General features: G+C 41.4%; 1 protein-coding gene across 1 annotated transcript; it reads left to right on the plus strand.

Moving 5' to 3' along the window:
- The first annotated feature begins 769 nt into the window (after window positions 1–769).
- Window positions 770–8,895, plus strand: LOC138975735 (uncharacterized). Its single transcript, XM_070348485.1, has 3 exons — window positions 770–1,221; window positions 2,996–3,896; window positions 6,823–8,895. The coding sequence occupies exons 2-3, from the start codon at window positions 2,996–2,998 to the stop codon at window positions 7,167–7,169; spliced, it is 1,248 nt and encodes a 415-aa protein (XP_070204586.1). The 5' UTR covers window positions 770–1,221; the 3' UTR covers window positions 7,170–8,895.
- The last annotated feature ends 5,429 nt before the right edge of the window (window positions 8,896–14,324 follow it).

Raw genomic sequence — 14,324 nt, forward strand, 5'->3', positions numbered from 1 at the left:
TACACAAGTGAAGGTTGCGGTATTTTTGAATTTCTCGCCTACAAAACAAGATCTCTATCTTGGTTAAAATTATACTACGAAGTGGCAGAGACGTTTAGTAGTTTATGCGTATATGGTTTGATGTCAACTTTGACAAAATGCCTGATACAATCTAATTTAAGTGAGCATACCCACACGCCACGTCGATTTCCTGGGTACAAAATCGGGCGTAACAACCGTCTGGGTACGTGTATTGGGCGTAACGTGTCTCCACCGTGGTATATCCTTATTTGGCAAATGCCGAGGGCATAACTCCTCTCGAATACCATGCATTTCGTGCGTTTAAAAAAGAAATCGTGGACAGCGCTCCAATACCCAGTGTCAAACTGTTGCTGTGATTGTGTGGATGTGGCTGTCAGCATAGTGACATGAATTTGATTGGTCGATATGTATAGTCAAAGCACATGCTCTCTGCACATGGACATCAAAACATCGGAAGTGTTACTAACACTTCTCAAAAATAAAACCCTTTTTTACACATTTTTTTCTATACATTTCCCCCCATGGTTCATTCATCATCTGAATTAGCAAAATCTAACCATAAGATTATTGAAAAAAATTTTTAAAAAATGTAGACGACAACCTTTACGGACCGGCTTTACCCACTAGGCGCGGCCGGGACTCCAACCCGCACAGGTCGGAGGCCGGCGTCTTTATCCACTCGGCCACTCCGCCCGTCACAGATCACAAGTCAAGCCCCCCCCCCCCCCCCCCCCCCCCCCGGGACACGTCTTGGCTGACGCTACAAAGCGGTAAAGTTTGACCAAGTCCGAAAGAAACATCAAACAAGATTGAGATTGTGATTGAGTTAATGATTGTCGCGTGTGCTACAGATGGGCCCCCGGCCTGCACGCCTGCCTTGAGGCCACGTTTGGACATAATCATGCAGCAACCCGTGTGAGTGTTTATCAGACTGAACAGTAGTAGTACGTGGCAACGAATTCAGCTGCGTATCAGTACTGTGTGGCGTGAGTGCGTATCAGACTGAAAAGTATTAGACTGAAATGTAGTGCGGTACTGGTGCTGTGTGTCTGAACAGATCATGTTATTGTAAGACTTATCCTTCGTTCCATACCGAAAATACTGTGTGGTGGATGATGTGAATCTGAAAAAAACCTCTTACTGTTAAATGGTATACCCGTCATTTTGGACTGAACAGTACTGCATCAAAAAACAAGAAAGGTAGGTTGTTGGAACGTTTGTTGTTGACAAAACAATACATTCACATATATTTCGACCCAACGTTTTTTCTTATTCTGAATTTTGAAACGTTGGCAGTCTCTTGTGTTTTTGGATTTGAACAGTACTGCGTTTTTGAACAGTTAGCTCTTGTCATTCAATGATGTACCCGTCGTTTTAAACTGAAGAGTACTGCGTCGCTTAAAACGAATTGAGATACCCGTCCTTTTTTGGCGACGAAAGGGGTGTTTTTTTCGTTGTATTTCATTTTCATTTTCTTTCATTTTCATTTTTTTCATTTTCATTACTTTATTGTCCCATCGCTGGGAAATTCGGGTCGCTTCCTCCCAGTGGAAAGCTAGCAGCAACGGAGTCGCGCTACCCAGGTGTCTGCGTGTTTAGGTGTATTCAGCCACCTGCACTTATGGCAGAATGACCAAGGTCTTTTACGTGCCATTGTGATGACACGGGGGTGGGACATGGCTTCCGTCTCTGGGTCTGCACATAAAGTTGACCCGTGTCTGTCCTGGCCCGAATTCGATCCTGCGACCTTCCGATCACAAGTCCAGTGCTCTACCAACTGAGCTACCGGGCGTTTAAAACAAAACTTCAACAGACTAATGGAAGCGCGGAAATGAAATACTCTTTGTTTTGGTGATATCTGCCTGGTCTCGTGTATAAGGACGTCTCTTTGGATGGACATTACATCCTGATTAACATAAAGGTAATGTGTGTTAAGCTCTTCCCTAAATGTCTGTATCAAACGTTGATTATATGAGGAAAGACAGGATTGTTTCTCTTGGTTGTTGTTTGGTTGTTTTCACATTTAGCCAAGTTGTGTACATTAAGTTAAGTTTTGACTAATTGTTTTTAGATAGATCAGGAATCGAGACGAGGGTGGTGGTGGTGGTGGTGGTGGCGCGTGTGTGTGTGTTTGTGTGTTTGTGTGTGTGTGTGTGTGTGTGTGTGTGTGTGTGTGTGTGTGTGTGTGTGTGTGTGTGTGTGTGTGTGTGTGTGTGTGTGTTTGTGTGTGTAGAGCAATTTCAGGAAAAGCACACAGATCTTTATAAAACTTTGATATTTCTTCGACAATTCTTTTTCATATTTCAAAAACAAAAATCTGATGACGTCATATTCGTGTTTTTTCTTCAAAAGTTGAAGCCGCACTGTGGTGAACTCGGTTTTTTTAAGGAAATTGAGTGCAACTATTCAAACATTCTTTGACGCAGTCGCGACTGTAACTTTGCATTTCAGCTTGGAAGCTTGAACATGAATTAATAAGATGGTTTATGAAAGTTGTGAATGAAATCGAAGTTTCACTAATATCTTTACAAATGATAACAATGTATTCCATATTTAATTCTTATTTTAAAAATATCTATAGATATCTTATGCGTAGGCTACTCTGAAAATATGCTCAGAAATACACGAACACACAGACACGAACACACATACAGACACACACCTCTTTTATTCCAGTAAATCAAGCGCACTAGCTCAGACAGACAGATAGACAGACAGACAGACAGACACAGTCACCATGCTCACAAACTTACTCTTAGACAGACAAACACACGAATATATAGACAGGCAGGCAGGGGTCCTGATTTGGCCTATATGGTCCGCTGGACCCGAAAAGCAACAACTAACTAACTAACTAACAGGCAGGCAGACAGACAGACAAACACACACACAACTTCCCTTTATCTCTCGTCCTTCCCTATCAACGTAACGAATCTCTCTCCTGTTTCTCATACATTTTCTGTTCTCGTTACAGATGAGGAGGGAAAGGAGAGGCCTCTTCTTTGGATTTGTATTCGGTTCAGCATTCGTTTTCACCGGCGTGGTCATCTGGATTCCAGCTCAAAGACAGTTAGTATGCACTTCCTCCTCCCAATGCGCGACACTCCAATCCTCTTCTTCACAAACCGATCGGATTTCTATGGCAGGCAAGACGGGCCACAAGACTGTCGACCTAAGGATGAACGGGGAAATGGAGGCGCTGAAACAGAGGATGTTTTTCGACCAAATGATGGCCGATATGGCTAAAGAAAACTCTTCAACTCTTCCACCTCCGCCGTCCAAGAACAACCCGAACCAGAAATTCTTAATCTTCACCTGTCGGAGCTCAGACGGGATCTCCGGGGGATGGGGAGATCGGCAGAAGGGGATGGTCAACGCGTTCTTACTGGCCACCGTCACCAACAGACGGTTCGGGATCGTCTTCAACGAACCCTGCGACCTCAGACAATTCTACGTCCCGAACGAGTACAACTGGGACGTCCCGGAACTGCAGAACAAATCGTGGAAATACGTCAGAAGTATAGACGGGATGACGCCGTTCCGCAACGATCTGTATCACATGGATTTCAACGAGGAGTACCCACAGGACGTCATCTTCCTCCACACCAACAACGAGCACTACAAAGCCATCACGCTCAACCCGCACTACAACCTCACCTTGCCTGTGTGGGCTCAGAAACCTCTTTCGCTCTTCTTCCACGACGCCTGGAACATGCTGTTTAAGCCGACACGAGAGCTTCAGAACCGCGTGGATTCTTTCCTGCACAAGATCCACTTCTTCAACAGGACCAAGCCCCTGGTCGGCTTTCACGTGAGGATAGGCAAGAGCAGTGAAATGAATGACTTTAGTGTCAGGAACCATAAAGAGAAACTCGGTGAGTACAACAGTATGAGTCAGTAAACAGTGGAAACGCTAAGGCTATAATAGTTTTACGCAACGATCGAGTCCCATCAGACTTGACCAGTTAAAGGCGCGCTCCTTCTTTTGAAAACAGTTCAGCTCACAATCTCAGAGTTTGCAACGTTTTTTACATTTAGTCAAGTTTTGACTAAATGTTTTAACGTAGAGGGGGGAATCGAGACGAGGGTCGTGGTGTATGTATGTATGTATGTGTGTGTGTGTGTGTGTGTATGTGTGTATGTGTGTGTGTGTGTGTGTGTGTGTGTGTGTGCGTGCGTGTGTGTGTGTGTGTGTGTGTGTGTGTGTGTGTGTCTGTGTGTGTCTGTGTGTGTGTTTTGAGCGATTCAGACTAAACTACTGGACCGATCTTCATGAAACTTGACATGAGAGATCCTGAGTATGGTATCTCGAGACGTTTTTTTCATTTTTTGGATAAATGTCTTTGATGACGTCATATCCGGCATTTTGTAAGTTAAGGCAGCACTGTCACACCCTCATTATATTCCGATTAAAAACAAGCTCTGAAAATTAAAAATATAAAAATTATGATTAAAATTAAATTTCCGAAAACGATTTAAAAACAATTTCATCTTATTTTTTGTCCGTTCTTGATTCCAAAAACATACAGATATGATATGTTTGGATTAAAAACACGTTCAGAGAGTTAAAAAGAATAGAGATATAGAAAAGCGTGCTATTCTCCTCAGCGCAACTGCTACTGCGCTTTTCTGGATTGTTAATTTCACTGCCTTTGCGACGAGCGGTGGACAGACGATGCTACGAGTGTACGGTCTTGCGGAAACAATGCAATGCGTTCAGTTTCATTCTGTGAGTTCGACTGAGCTTGACTAAATGTTGTATTTTCGCCTTACGCGACTTGTTTTTTAATAAGATAAGACATCCCTCTACTTAGACACATACCAACAAATCATCAGCATACACGGTTCTCCCTGTGTACGTATGGGGGTTTCTTGGTGAATTGAATACTTAACAGCCACTCCCGCGGCGTTTAAAAAAATTCATTCACCACAAACTTCTAGATAACGCCAGCAAACAATCAAGGTGTTAATTATTGGGATTTAATCAAGTGGAGGGATGGTCTGATCCGATGTAAAAGCATGGCGAGATCTGAGACGGTGATCCGAACTGTTCGCACGGGAAGGAGTGGGCCTTTAACGCCGGCGAACATCACAATAAAGGAATAGTCCTTAATAATGATAATGGAATAATAATATAGTGCTTCTCCGCAGCTCGAAGCGCTTAACAAGTTCAATCAAAACACAACACGATATATACAACCAATACAACTTGTCTCAAATGAAAAGACAAATACTCATCAACGAGCACACAGTCATACACGCATGCATAATAATACTTAGATTCACATTCTTTTTACAGTGCAGCACAGTGCACAGTCAAAACTTGCAAACAAACACATACAACAGACTTCTACTCACAACAAACACACATAAAGGAGTCGGGTCGTCATCTCATACCTGTCCAGGCTTTTACTTTGGAGAAGACTTAGACACCCACAAGGAAATCATCAACTGCCTCTTTGCTTTTCGTGCAAAATGGGCATGCATGTATTGGTGAATTCATTTAGTAAAGTGCAGTGTACATAGCAGATTTTCAACCAACATGTATCAAACTTTAGCTGGTTTGAAGTCGCTCCCGAGTCACTGAGGTCAAGTCGGCGAAAAGCCTGCCATGTGAACGGCCCCAACGATTCAGTTTCGATTGAGAACTGATTTAACCGCGCCTCGAAAACTCAGGTGAGCAGCGCTGCTCGACTCGTCAGTGACTTTGCGCAGATTTTGCGCAAGTTTTGTGATCGCGCTCACTGATTGGTCAGCTCTATCCAATGAAAAAGGCATTTTGCACTTGATCATCGGGATCACTTCAAAGATGGCGGTGACAATGTTTGAGAGCAATCGCATTCGAAGGTAGTTTGGGTAGTTCAACTGATCGTCAAGGCTCAGTTTCGTGAGAACGAAGGCGATGAATCCTGTCGCTTACCGATCCATGCCCGAGCACAATCTCTTTTTAAACATTATGTCTTCTTTCTTTCTTTTTTTTGTGGCTTCATCGTCTTAGAAACTGAAAGACAGATCGTCGGCTGATGCAATTTTGACACCTCATATTAAGGCAGTTACTTTCCTTCTCCGGAAAACAACGAATACGACCGGACAAACCCGAATGGTCAAGTCTGATGGGACTCTAGCCTTAGCGTTTGCGCTATTGACATGGGCAGCGATTTTGAAAAGACTGAGCTACGACAAAAAATACTTCAGAGTTGGAGTACAATTGGTTGAGAGTTTGCCATGCTTACTGCACTTATGTGTCACTAGTGTCAATTTGAGATATTTATCCACACATGTGAACTCTTCACTGGAAGCAGCAAGGCGATTGTTTTTTTGTTATGCGACCAAGTGGGGAATAGTCTTAGACATCTCATGGGAAACCTCGACAGATCTGAGATGGTGACATAAAGCGTTTAGAGACAGAAGGACTGCGCCTTTAAATCTGAGTGACGTTAGATGTGTGCAGACAAGATTGTGTGTGTGTGTGTGTGTGTGTGTGTGTGTGTGTGTGTGTGTGTGTGTGTGTGTCAGTGTGCATGTATGTGTGTGCGTGCGTGCGTGCACGCGTCCGTGCGCGCGTGTGTGTGTGTGTGTGTGTGTGTGCTTGTGTGCGTGCGTGTGCGTGCGTGTGTGTGTGTATGTGCGTGTGTGCGTGCATCGCATACGTGTGTGCGTCCGTGTGTGTATGCAAGTGTGTGTGTGTGCGTGTGTGTGCCCTGTGGGTGAGCTGTGCATTAGAAAGTGTTTGGGTCATGGTCTTGTTGCGGTGCCAGTTGTACCTCTTCATGCTGTTATATCTAACGCTGTGAATTGCAGGTCCGGTGTGGGATTTCGTGGGACGGTACGTCAAGAACGGCAGCCAGGTGTTCCTTGCCACGGACAACAACGACATCCGCAACACGTCACGTGTCCGCTTTGGCCCCGCCCACCACGACACAGAGGGCGTGATCCTGCACATCGACACCCAGAAGCGTCGCAAGGACGCGTGCCAGGGGTTCAATGACCTTATCGTGGAGCAGCTCATGTTGACGCACTGCGACATCCTCGTCAAGTCCCGGAGCGGCTTCAGTCGCCGAGCGGTCATGATGCGTGGGGGATTACAGGAGATCTTCGTGTTCAGAGACGCTGACATTAGGCCTGAGAGCCTCTTGACTGTAACCTGATTAAAATCGTATACAATGATTTGACTATATACCAACTTGAATACGTATACGATGGCTAAGACAACGATATTTCCACACTTTCTCATGACCATCCTGACAAAGGCAGTTTATCTGCCGAAATTTTGATAAAAAAAGTACCTTACCTGGTTACTGGCGTGTCTGCTTTTTATTCAAATGTAAAACCGTATACGTTTATAATCTCATCGTCCTGAGAACGTCTTAGTTTTAATGTGTAGTAAAAACGGAAGATACGCATTGAAGTTTTAATCAGTTTCCGTGTAGGCTTACTTAAGAGTTGGTCTAGAACAAAGCAGACAATCAGATCGATGTTGAATCACTCTCGAATAATACCCTGGGCTCTTGACAAAACCCGCATCAACAAACTTACCGACCAAAAACAAACACAAAAAGCAAAACAACAACAAACACAACAACAACAACAACAACAACAACAACAACAACAACAACAACAACAACAACAACAACAACAATTGACACCGACACCACCACCAATTCGAGGCACCAGAGACTCTTTCTCGTCTTGTTCTTTCCTTCCTAACAGGTCAACATAGTGTAATCGTCACTGACTATCATACTTTGGGTGTATCCTTGGGGACCTCCGCCCAGTGCAGTGTACTGTGTCGGTCATAGTTCATGCAGTGTATTGTGGACCGTGCAGGGCCAGATAGAAATACAAAGGCAGACAAACAGACAGCTAGATAGACGCACAAAGGCAGGCAGGCACGCAGGCGGACGATCAAAAGCATACACGAGCAAACACACACATAAACACACGCACGCTCGCCCCTACACACACACACACACACACACACACACAGAGGAGGCAGAGCAATTCTGACTTTCCTCTTTTTGTTGTTGTTATTACACAACGTTTTTTCGTTTTCCCCCTCTCCTCATAGAGAGATACATCTACTTGCAATTCTACTTGGTTTTAAAGCGGTTTGTAGTGTGGCTTTTACTGCCCGATGTACGTATTTCTTGCGTATAACACTCAACACCAACAAAACAGACTATAACAAGGGAGACAATTGTTGTAGAAATCCACACAATCGCAAGGGAGACAATTGCTGTAACACTCGGTACTGTGACAAGGGAAACAACAGTTGTTAATCGTTCTTTCAGTTCTTACAAGTTGATTGCCTCCCCTGGAGGGTATTGTCTCAGATTTTGGCTGGTTCTTCTGAATTGTTGATAATCATCTCTTCCTTTCCTTTTGAAATTACTTATTTATACATGTAGTTCCATACCAAGATGGTCATTTTCCTGGACAGTTTATGTCCACTCCAGCTGGTCCTCTTTTCTCTGTTGAAACAGTCACCAATCATCAATCCAGATGAATCTAAACTCTTTTGTGTCGGAGACTTGTCATTACTCCTACAATACCATATTCATTCAAACTCTGTGTGGTGTGAAGTAAGAACGAGTCGAATGCAAGTTTGTGATGTACACATTATAAATTACACATCTGAAGAAGAAAGCTGTCTGTGTTCTCAGTGTTGTGTGTGATACTACAGCTTCGATTTTTGTTTTAACAGAGAAGAAAACCTCATTTGTGCGAGGTATGTCAGTAATAAGTTGTGATTTTTACGTGATGAAAGCTTTTGTGTATACGAACCAAAAGACACATTGCTGTATGTAACCCAATCAGGTAATAAAGTTGTAATTGTTTGAATTGAAATCAATTAAACTGAGACAGTGAATTGAATTGAATTGAATTGAATTGAATTGAATTGAATTGGATTGGATTGAACTGAACTGAATTGCATTGAATTGCATTGATCTGAATTGAATTGTATTGAATTGAATTGAATTGAATTGAATTGAACTGAATTGAATTGCATTGAATAGACCTTCTCGATATTCAAAGCACTCACAAACTCTGAAACACAGCAAGGCATGTTATATGTGGAACGGACTCTCGCGAGAGCTGCGAGCGCTCGATGTACCTATTAGGCTACCTCTCGCGTCATTCGAAGCATAACAAAGAGCAGGCGGTAGGGATATCTCGCGAGAGCTCCAAAGAGTACGAAAGGTTCTATCGAATTGCTATGAAAATAAATGAACCCAATTCGATTCGCTCCGTTCATGTTTGTGTGCTGTACGTTATAACTTGCGATCGGGACGAGCAACTAACTATAGGCTTATGATGTGAATGTTACGCAGCGTGCATTCAAAATTATACCCATTTGTGTGATTGCATGCGGCTAACATTAGAATTAGAGCTGGTTTCTGTCTACCAGACCATGTACAGAACACACACTCATACGCTCGTTCCAATCTTATCAGTCACAACCACAAATTAAGTGTCCACACCAGTTGTTTGCAGTTAAGTCCACGTAAAGTGAAATGTTACTGAATTTACGTTTTGTATGATTTTAACTTTTATGAAAATTCATAGAAAATTCCACATTTTTAAAAACTTATTTACAAGACACCTGAAAAAGTTCAGTGTCAAAAAGCGGCTTATGATGTGAATGTTACTCAGCGTGCATTCAAAATTATACCCATTTCTTTCGAAAATAAGCGTTCACGAGTTCATCGGATTTGTTGTGACAGAAAACGCTGGCCCGTAGTATAATCCATCACAACGTGTTTTGATTGACGTCACGTGGTTTTTACCTTGAGGTCACGTGAGTTTAGAAAAACACACGTCCTTACACAAACAATTTAATCAGCAAGCCATCGGCGGCGACACGTGGATCCGATGTGTATATTATCAAGGACCTATGTCTATGATATTATGAAAGAAAAGAGTATTATACTGAGCGCACGTTGCACAACATACACACCGGAGTTATATAGATAGTTGTCTCGATCACGTGTAAAAGCTGATCGGCTGCGAGGTACTTGGTTCGCCTCGTTTTGAAAAGCTTCGACCCGTAAAAAGGACTCTTACTCTACTACGCCGTTTAAAATCTCTGACAAGAGTTATTTCCAGAAAAAGTCTAGATTGCAATGTATTCTTGGTACCTACGTTTTAGTTCAGGTCCCATTGCAGTGGGTTATTCATTACTGAAACACACAGAATATTTGTCAACAAAGTATACACTTAATATACTACCGGCCATAGACAAAACCAAAACTTGGCTGATAAGTCTAAATGCAGATTTGTGTTATGATATTGTTTATCATAAAACCGGTTATATGACTTGAAATGCTTTGTTATGATACTGTTTATCATAAAACCTGGGGTGCGTTGCTTAGAGCTACCGATCTGTTCGCGGCGAACTGTTCTACCCTCTCTACCTACTTTCAACTAAATGGACCCGTCTCTTCGCTGACGGCCGAGTCCATGCATGCATATTGGGGGCGATCATGCAAACAGTCGCTTTGTGCTTGAAACAGCATTTGCCCTCAGGATATCTGTGTGAGTGTGTGTGTTTCGTATCCCACGTGGAGAAGCAGGGGCTTTCCTTTTTATATTTAGTCAAGTTTTGACTAAATATTTTAACATCGAGGGGGAATCGAAACGAGGGTCGTGGTGTATGTGCGTGTGTGTGTCTGTGTGTGTGTCTGTGTGTGTGTGTGTGTAGAGCGATTCAGACTAAACTACTGGACCGATCTTTATGAAATTTGACATGAGAGTTCCTGGGTATGAAATCCCCGAACGTTTTTTTCATTTTTTTGATAAATGTCTTTGATGACGTCATATCCGGCTTTTCGTGAAAGTTGAGGCGGCACTGTCACGCCCTCATTTTTCAACCAAATTGGTTGAAATTTTGGTCAAGTACTCTTCGACGAAGCCCGGGGTTCGGTATTGCATTTCAGCTTGGTGGCTTAAAAATTAATTAATGACTTTGGTCATTAAAAATCTGAAAATTGTAAAAAAAATTAAAAATTTATAAAACGATCCAAATTTACGTTTATCTTATTCTCCATCATTTGCTGATTCCAAAAACATATCAATATGTTATATTTGGATTAAAAACAAGCTCTGAAAATTAAATATATAAAAATTATTATCAAATTTTTTTTTTCGAAATCAATTTAAAAACACTTTCATCGTATTCCTTGTCGGTTCCTGATTCCAAAAATATATAGATATGATATGTTTGGATTAAAAACACGCTCAGAAAGTTAAAACGAAGAGAGGTACAGAAAAGCGTGCTATCCTTCTTAGCGCAACGAATACCCCGCTCTTCTTGTCAATTCCACGGGCACTGCCTTTGCCACGGGCGGTGGAGTGACGATGCTACGAGTATACGGTCTTGCTGCGTTCAGTTTCATTCTGTGAGTTCGACAGCTACTTGACTAAATATTGTATTTTCGCCTTACGCGACTTGTTATATTTAGTCAAGTTTTGACTAAATATTTTAACATCGAGGGGGAATCGAAACGAGGGTCGTGGTGTATGTGCGTCTGTCTGTCTGTGTGTGTGTGTAGAGCGATTCAGACTAAACTACTGGACCGATCTTTATGAAATTTGACATGAGAGTTCCTGGGTATGAAATCCCCGAACGTTTTTTTCATTTGTTTGATAAATGTCTTTGATGACGTCATATCCGGCTTTTCGTGAAAGTTGAGGCGGCACTGTCACGCCCTCATTTTTCAACCAAATTGGTTGAAATTTTGGTCAAATACTCTTCGACGAAGCCCGGGGTTCGGTATTGCATTTCAGCTTGGTGGCTTAAAAATTAATTAATGACTTTGGTCATTAAAAATCTGAAAATTGTAAAAAAAATTAAAAATTTATAAAACGATCCAAATTTACGTTTATCTTATTCTCCATCATTTGCTGATTCAAAAAACATATAAATATGTTATATTCGGATTAAAAACAAGCTCTGAAAATTAAATATATAAAAATTATTATCAAAATTTTTTTTTCGAAATCAATTTAAAAACACTTTCATCTTATTCCTTGTCGGTTCCTGATTCCAAAAATATATAGATATGATATGTTTGGATTAAAAACACGCTCAGAAAGTTAAGACGAAGAGAGGTACAGAAAAGCGTGCTATCCTTCTCAGCGCAACGAATACCCCGCTCTTCTTGTCAATTCCACGTGCACTGCCTTTGCCACGGGCGGTGGAGTGACGATGCTACGAGTATACGGTCTTGCTGCGTTGCGTTGCGTTCAGTTTCATTCTGTGAGTTCGACAGCTACTTGACTAAATATTGTATTTTCGCCTTACGCGACTTGTTATATTTAGTCAAGTTTTGACTAAATATTTTAACATCGAGGGGGAATCGAAACGAGGGTCGTGGTGTATGTGCGTGTGTCTGTGTGTGTGTCTGTGTGTGTGTGTGTGTAGAGCGATTCAGACTAAACTACTGGACCGATCTTTATGAAATTTGACATGAGAGTTCCTGGGTATGAAATCCCCGAACGTTTTTTTCATTTGTTTGATAAATGTCTTTGATGACGTCATATCCGGCTTTTCGTGAAAGTTGAGGCGGCACTGTCACGCCCTCATTTTTCAACCAAATTGGTTGAAATTTTGGTCAAGTAATCTTCGACGAAGCCCGGACTTCGGTATTGCATTTCAGCTTGGTGGCTTAAAAATTAATTCATGACTTTGGTCATTAAAAATCTGAAAATTGTAAAAAAAAAATAAAAATTTATAAAACGATCCAAATTTACGTTTATCTTATTCTCCATCATTTGCTGATTCCAAAAACATATAAATATGTTATATTCGGATTAAAAACAAGCTCTGAAAATTAAATATATAAAAATTATTATCAAAATTAAATTGTCCAAATCAATTTCAAAACACTTTCATCTTATTCCTTGTCGGTTCCTGATTCCAAAAACATATAGATTTGATATGTTTGGATTAAAAACACGCTCAGAAAGTTAAAACAAAGAGAGGTACAGAAAAGCGTGCTATCCTTCTTAGCGCAACTACTACCCCGCTCTTCTTGTCAATTTCACTGCCTTTGCCATGAGCGGTGGACTGACGATGCTACGAGTATACGGTCTTGCTGAAAAATGGCAGCTACTTGACTAAATATTGTATTTTCGCCTTACGCGACTTGTTATATTTAGTCAAGTTTTGACTAAATATTTTAACATCGAGGGGGAATCGAAACGAGGGTCGTGCTGTATGTGCGTGTGTCTGTGTGTCTGTGTGTCTGTGTGTGTGTGTAGAGCGATTCAGACTAAACTACTGGACCGACCTTTATGAAATTTGACATGAGAGTTCCTGGGTATGAAATCCCCGAACGTTTTTTTCATTTTTTTGATAAATGTCTTTGATGACGTCATATCCGGCTTTTCGTGAAAGTTGAGGCGGCACTGTCACGCCCTCATTTTTCAACCAAATTGGTTGACATTTTGGTCAAGTAATCTTCGACGAAGCCCGGACTTCGGTATTGCATTTCAGCTTAAAAATTAATTAATGACTTTGGTCATTAAAAATCTGAAAATTGTAAAAAAAAATAACAATTTATAAAACGATCCAAATTTACGTTTATCTTATTCTCCATCATTTGCTGATTCCAAAAACATTTAAATATGTTATATTCGGATTAAAAACAAGCTCTGAAAATTAAATATATAAAAATTATTATCAAAATTAAATTGTCCAAATCAATTTAAAAACACTTTCATCTTATTCCTTGTCGGTTCCTGATTCCAAAAACATATAAATATGATATGTTTGGATTAAAAACACGCTCAGAAAGTTAAAACAAAGAGAGGTACAGAAAAGCGTGCTATCCTTCTTAGCGCAACTACTACCCCGCTCTTCTTGTTAATTTCACTTCCTTTGCCATGAGCGGTGGACTGACGATGATACGAGTATACGGTCTTGCTGACAAAATGGCATTGCGTTCAGTTTCATTCTGTGAGTTCGACAGCTACTTGACTAAATATTGTATTTTCGCCTTACGCGACTTGTTACATTTTAGTCAAGTTTTGACTAAATGTTTTAACAAAGAGGGGGAATCGAGACAAGGGTCGTGGTGTGTGTGCGTGTGTGTGTGTGTGTGTGTCTGTGTGTGTCTGTGCGTGTGTGTGTGTAGAGCGATTCAGAGTAAACTACTGGACCGATCTTTAGAAAATTTTACATGAGAGCTCCTGGGTATGATATCCCCAGATATTTTTCATTTTTTGGATATTAAACGTCTTTGATGGCGTCATATCCGGCTTTTTGTAAAAGTTGAGGCGGCACTGTCACACCTTCATTT

The sequence above is a fragment of the Littorina saxatilis genome, linkage group LG9 (assembly GCF_037325665.1).
Source record: "Littorina saxatilis isolate snail1 linkage group LG9, US_GU_Lsax_2.0, whole genome shotgun sequence".
Classification (NCBI taxonomy): domain Eukaryota; kingdom Metazoa; phylum Mollusca; class Gastropoda; order Littorinimorpha; family Littorinidae; genus Littorina; species Littorina saxatilis.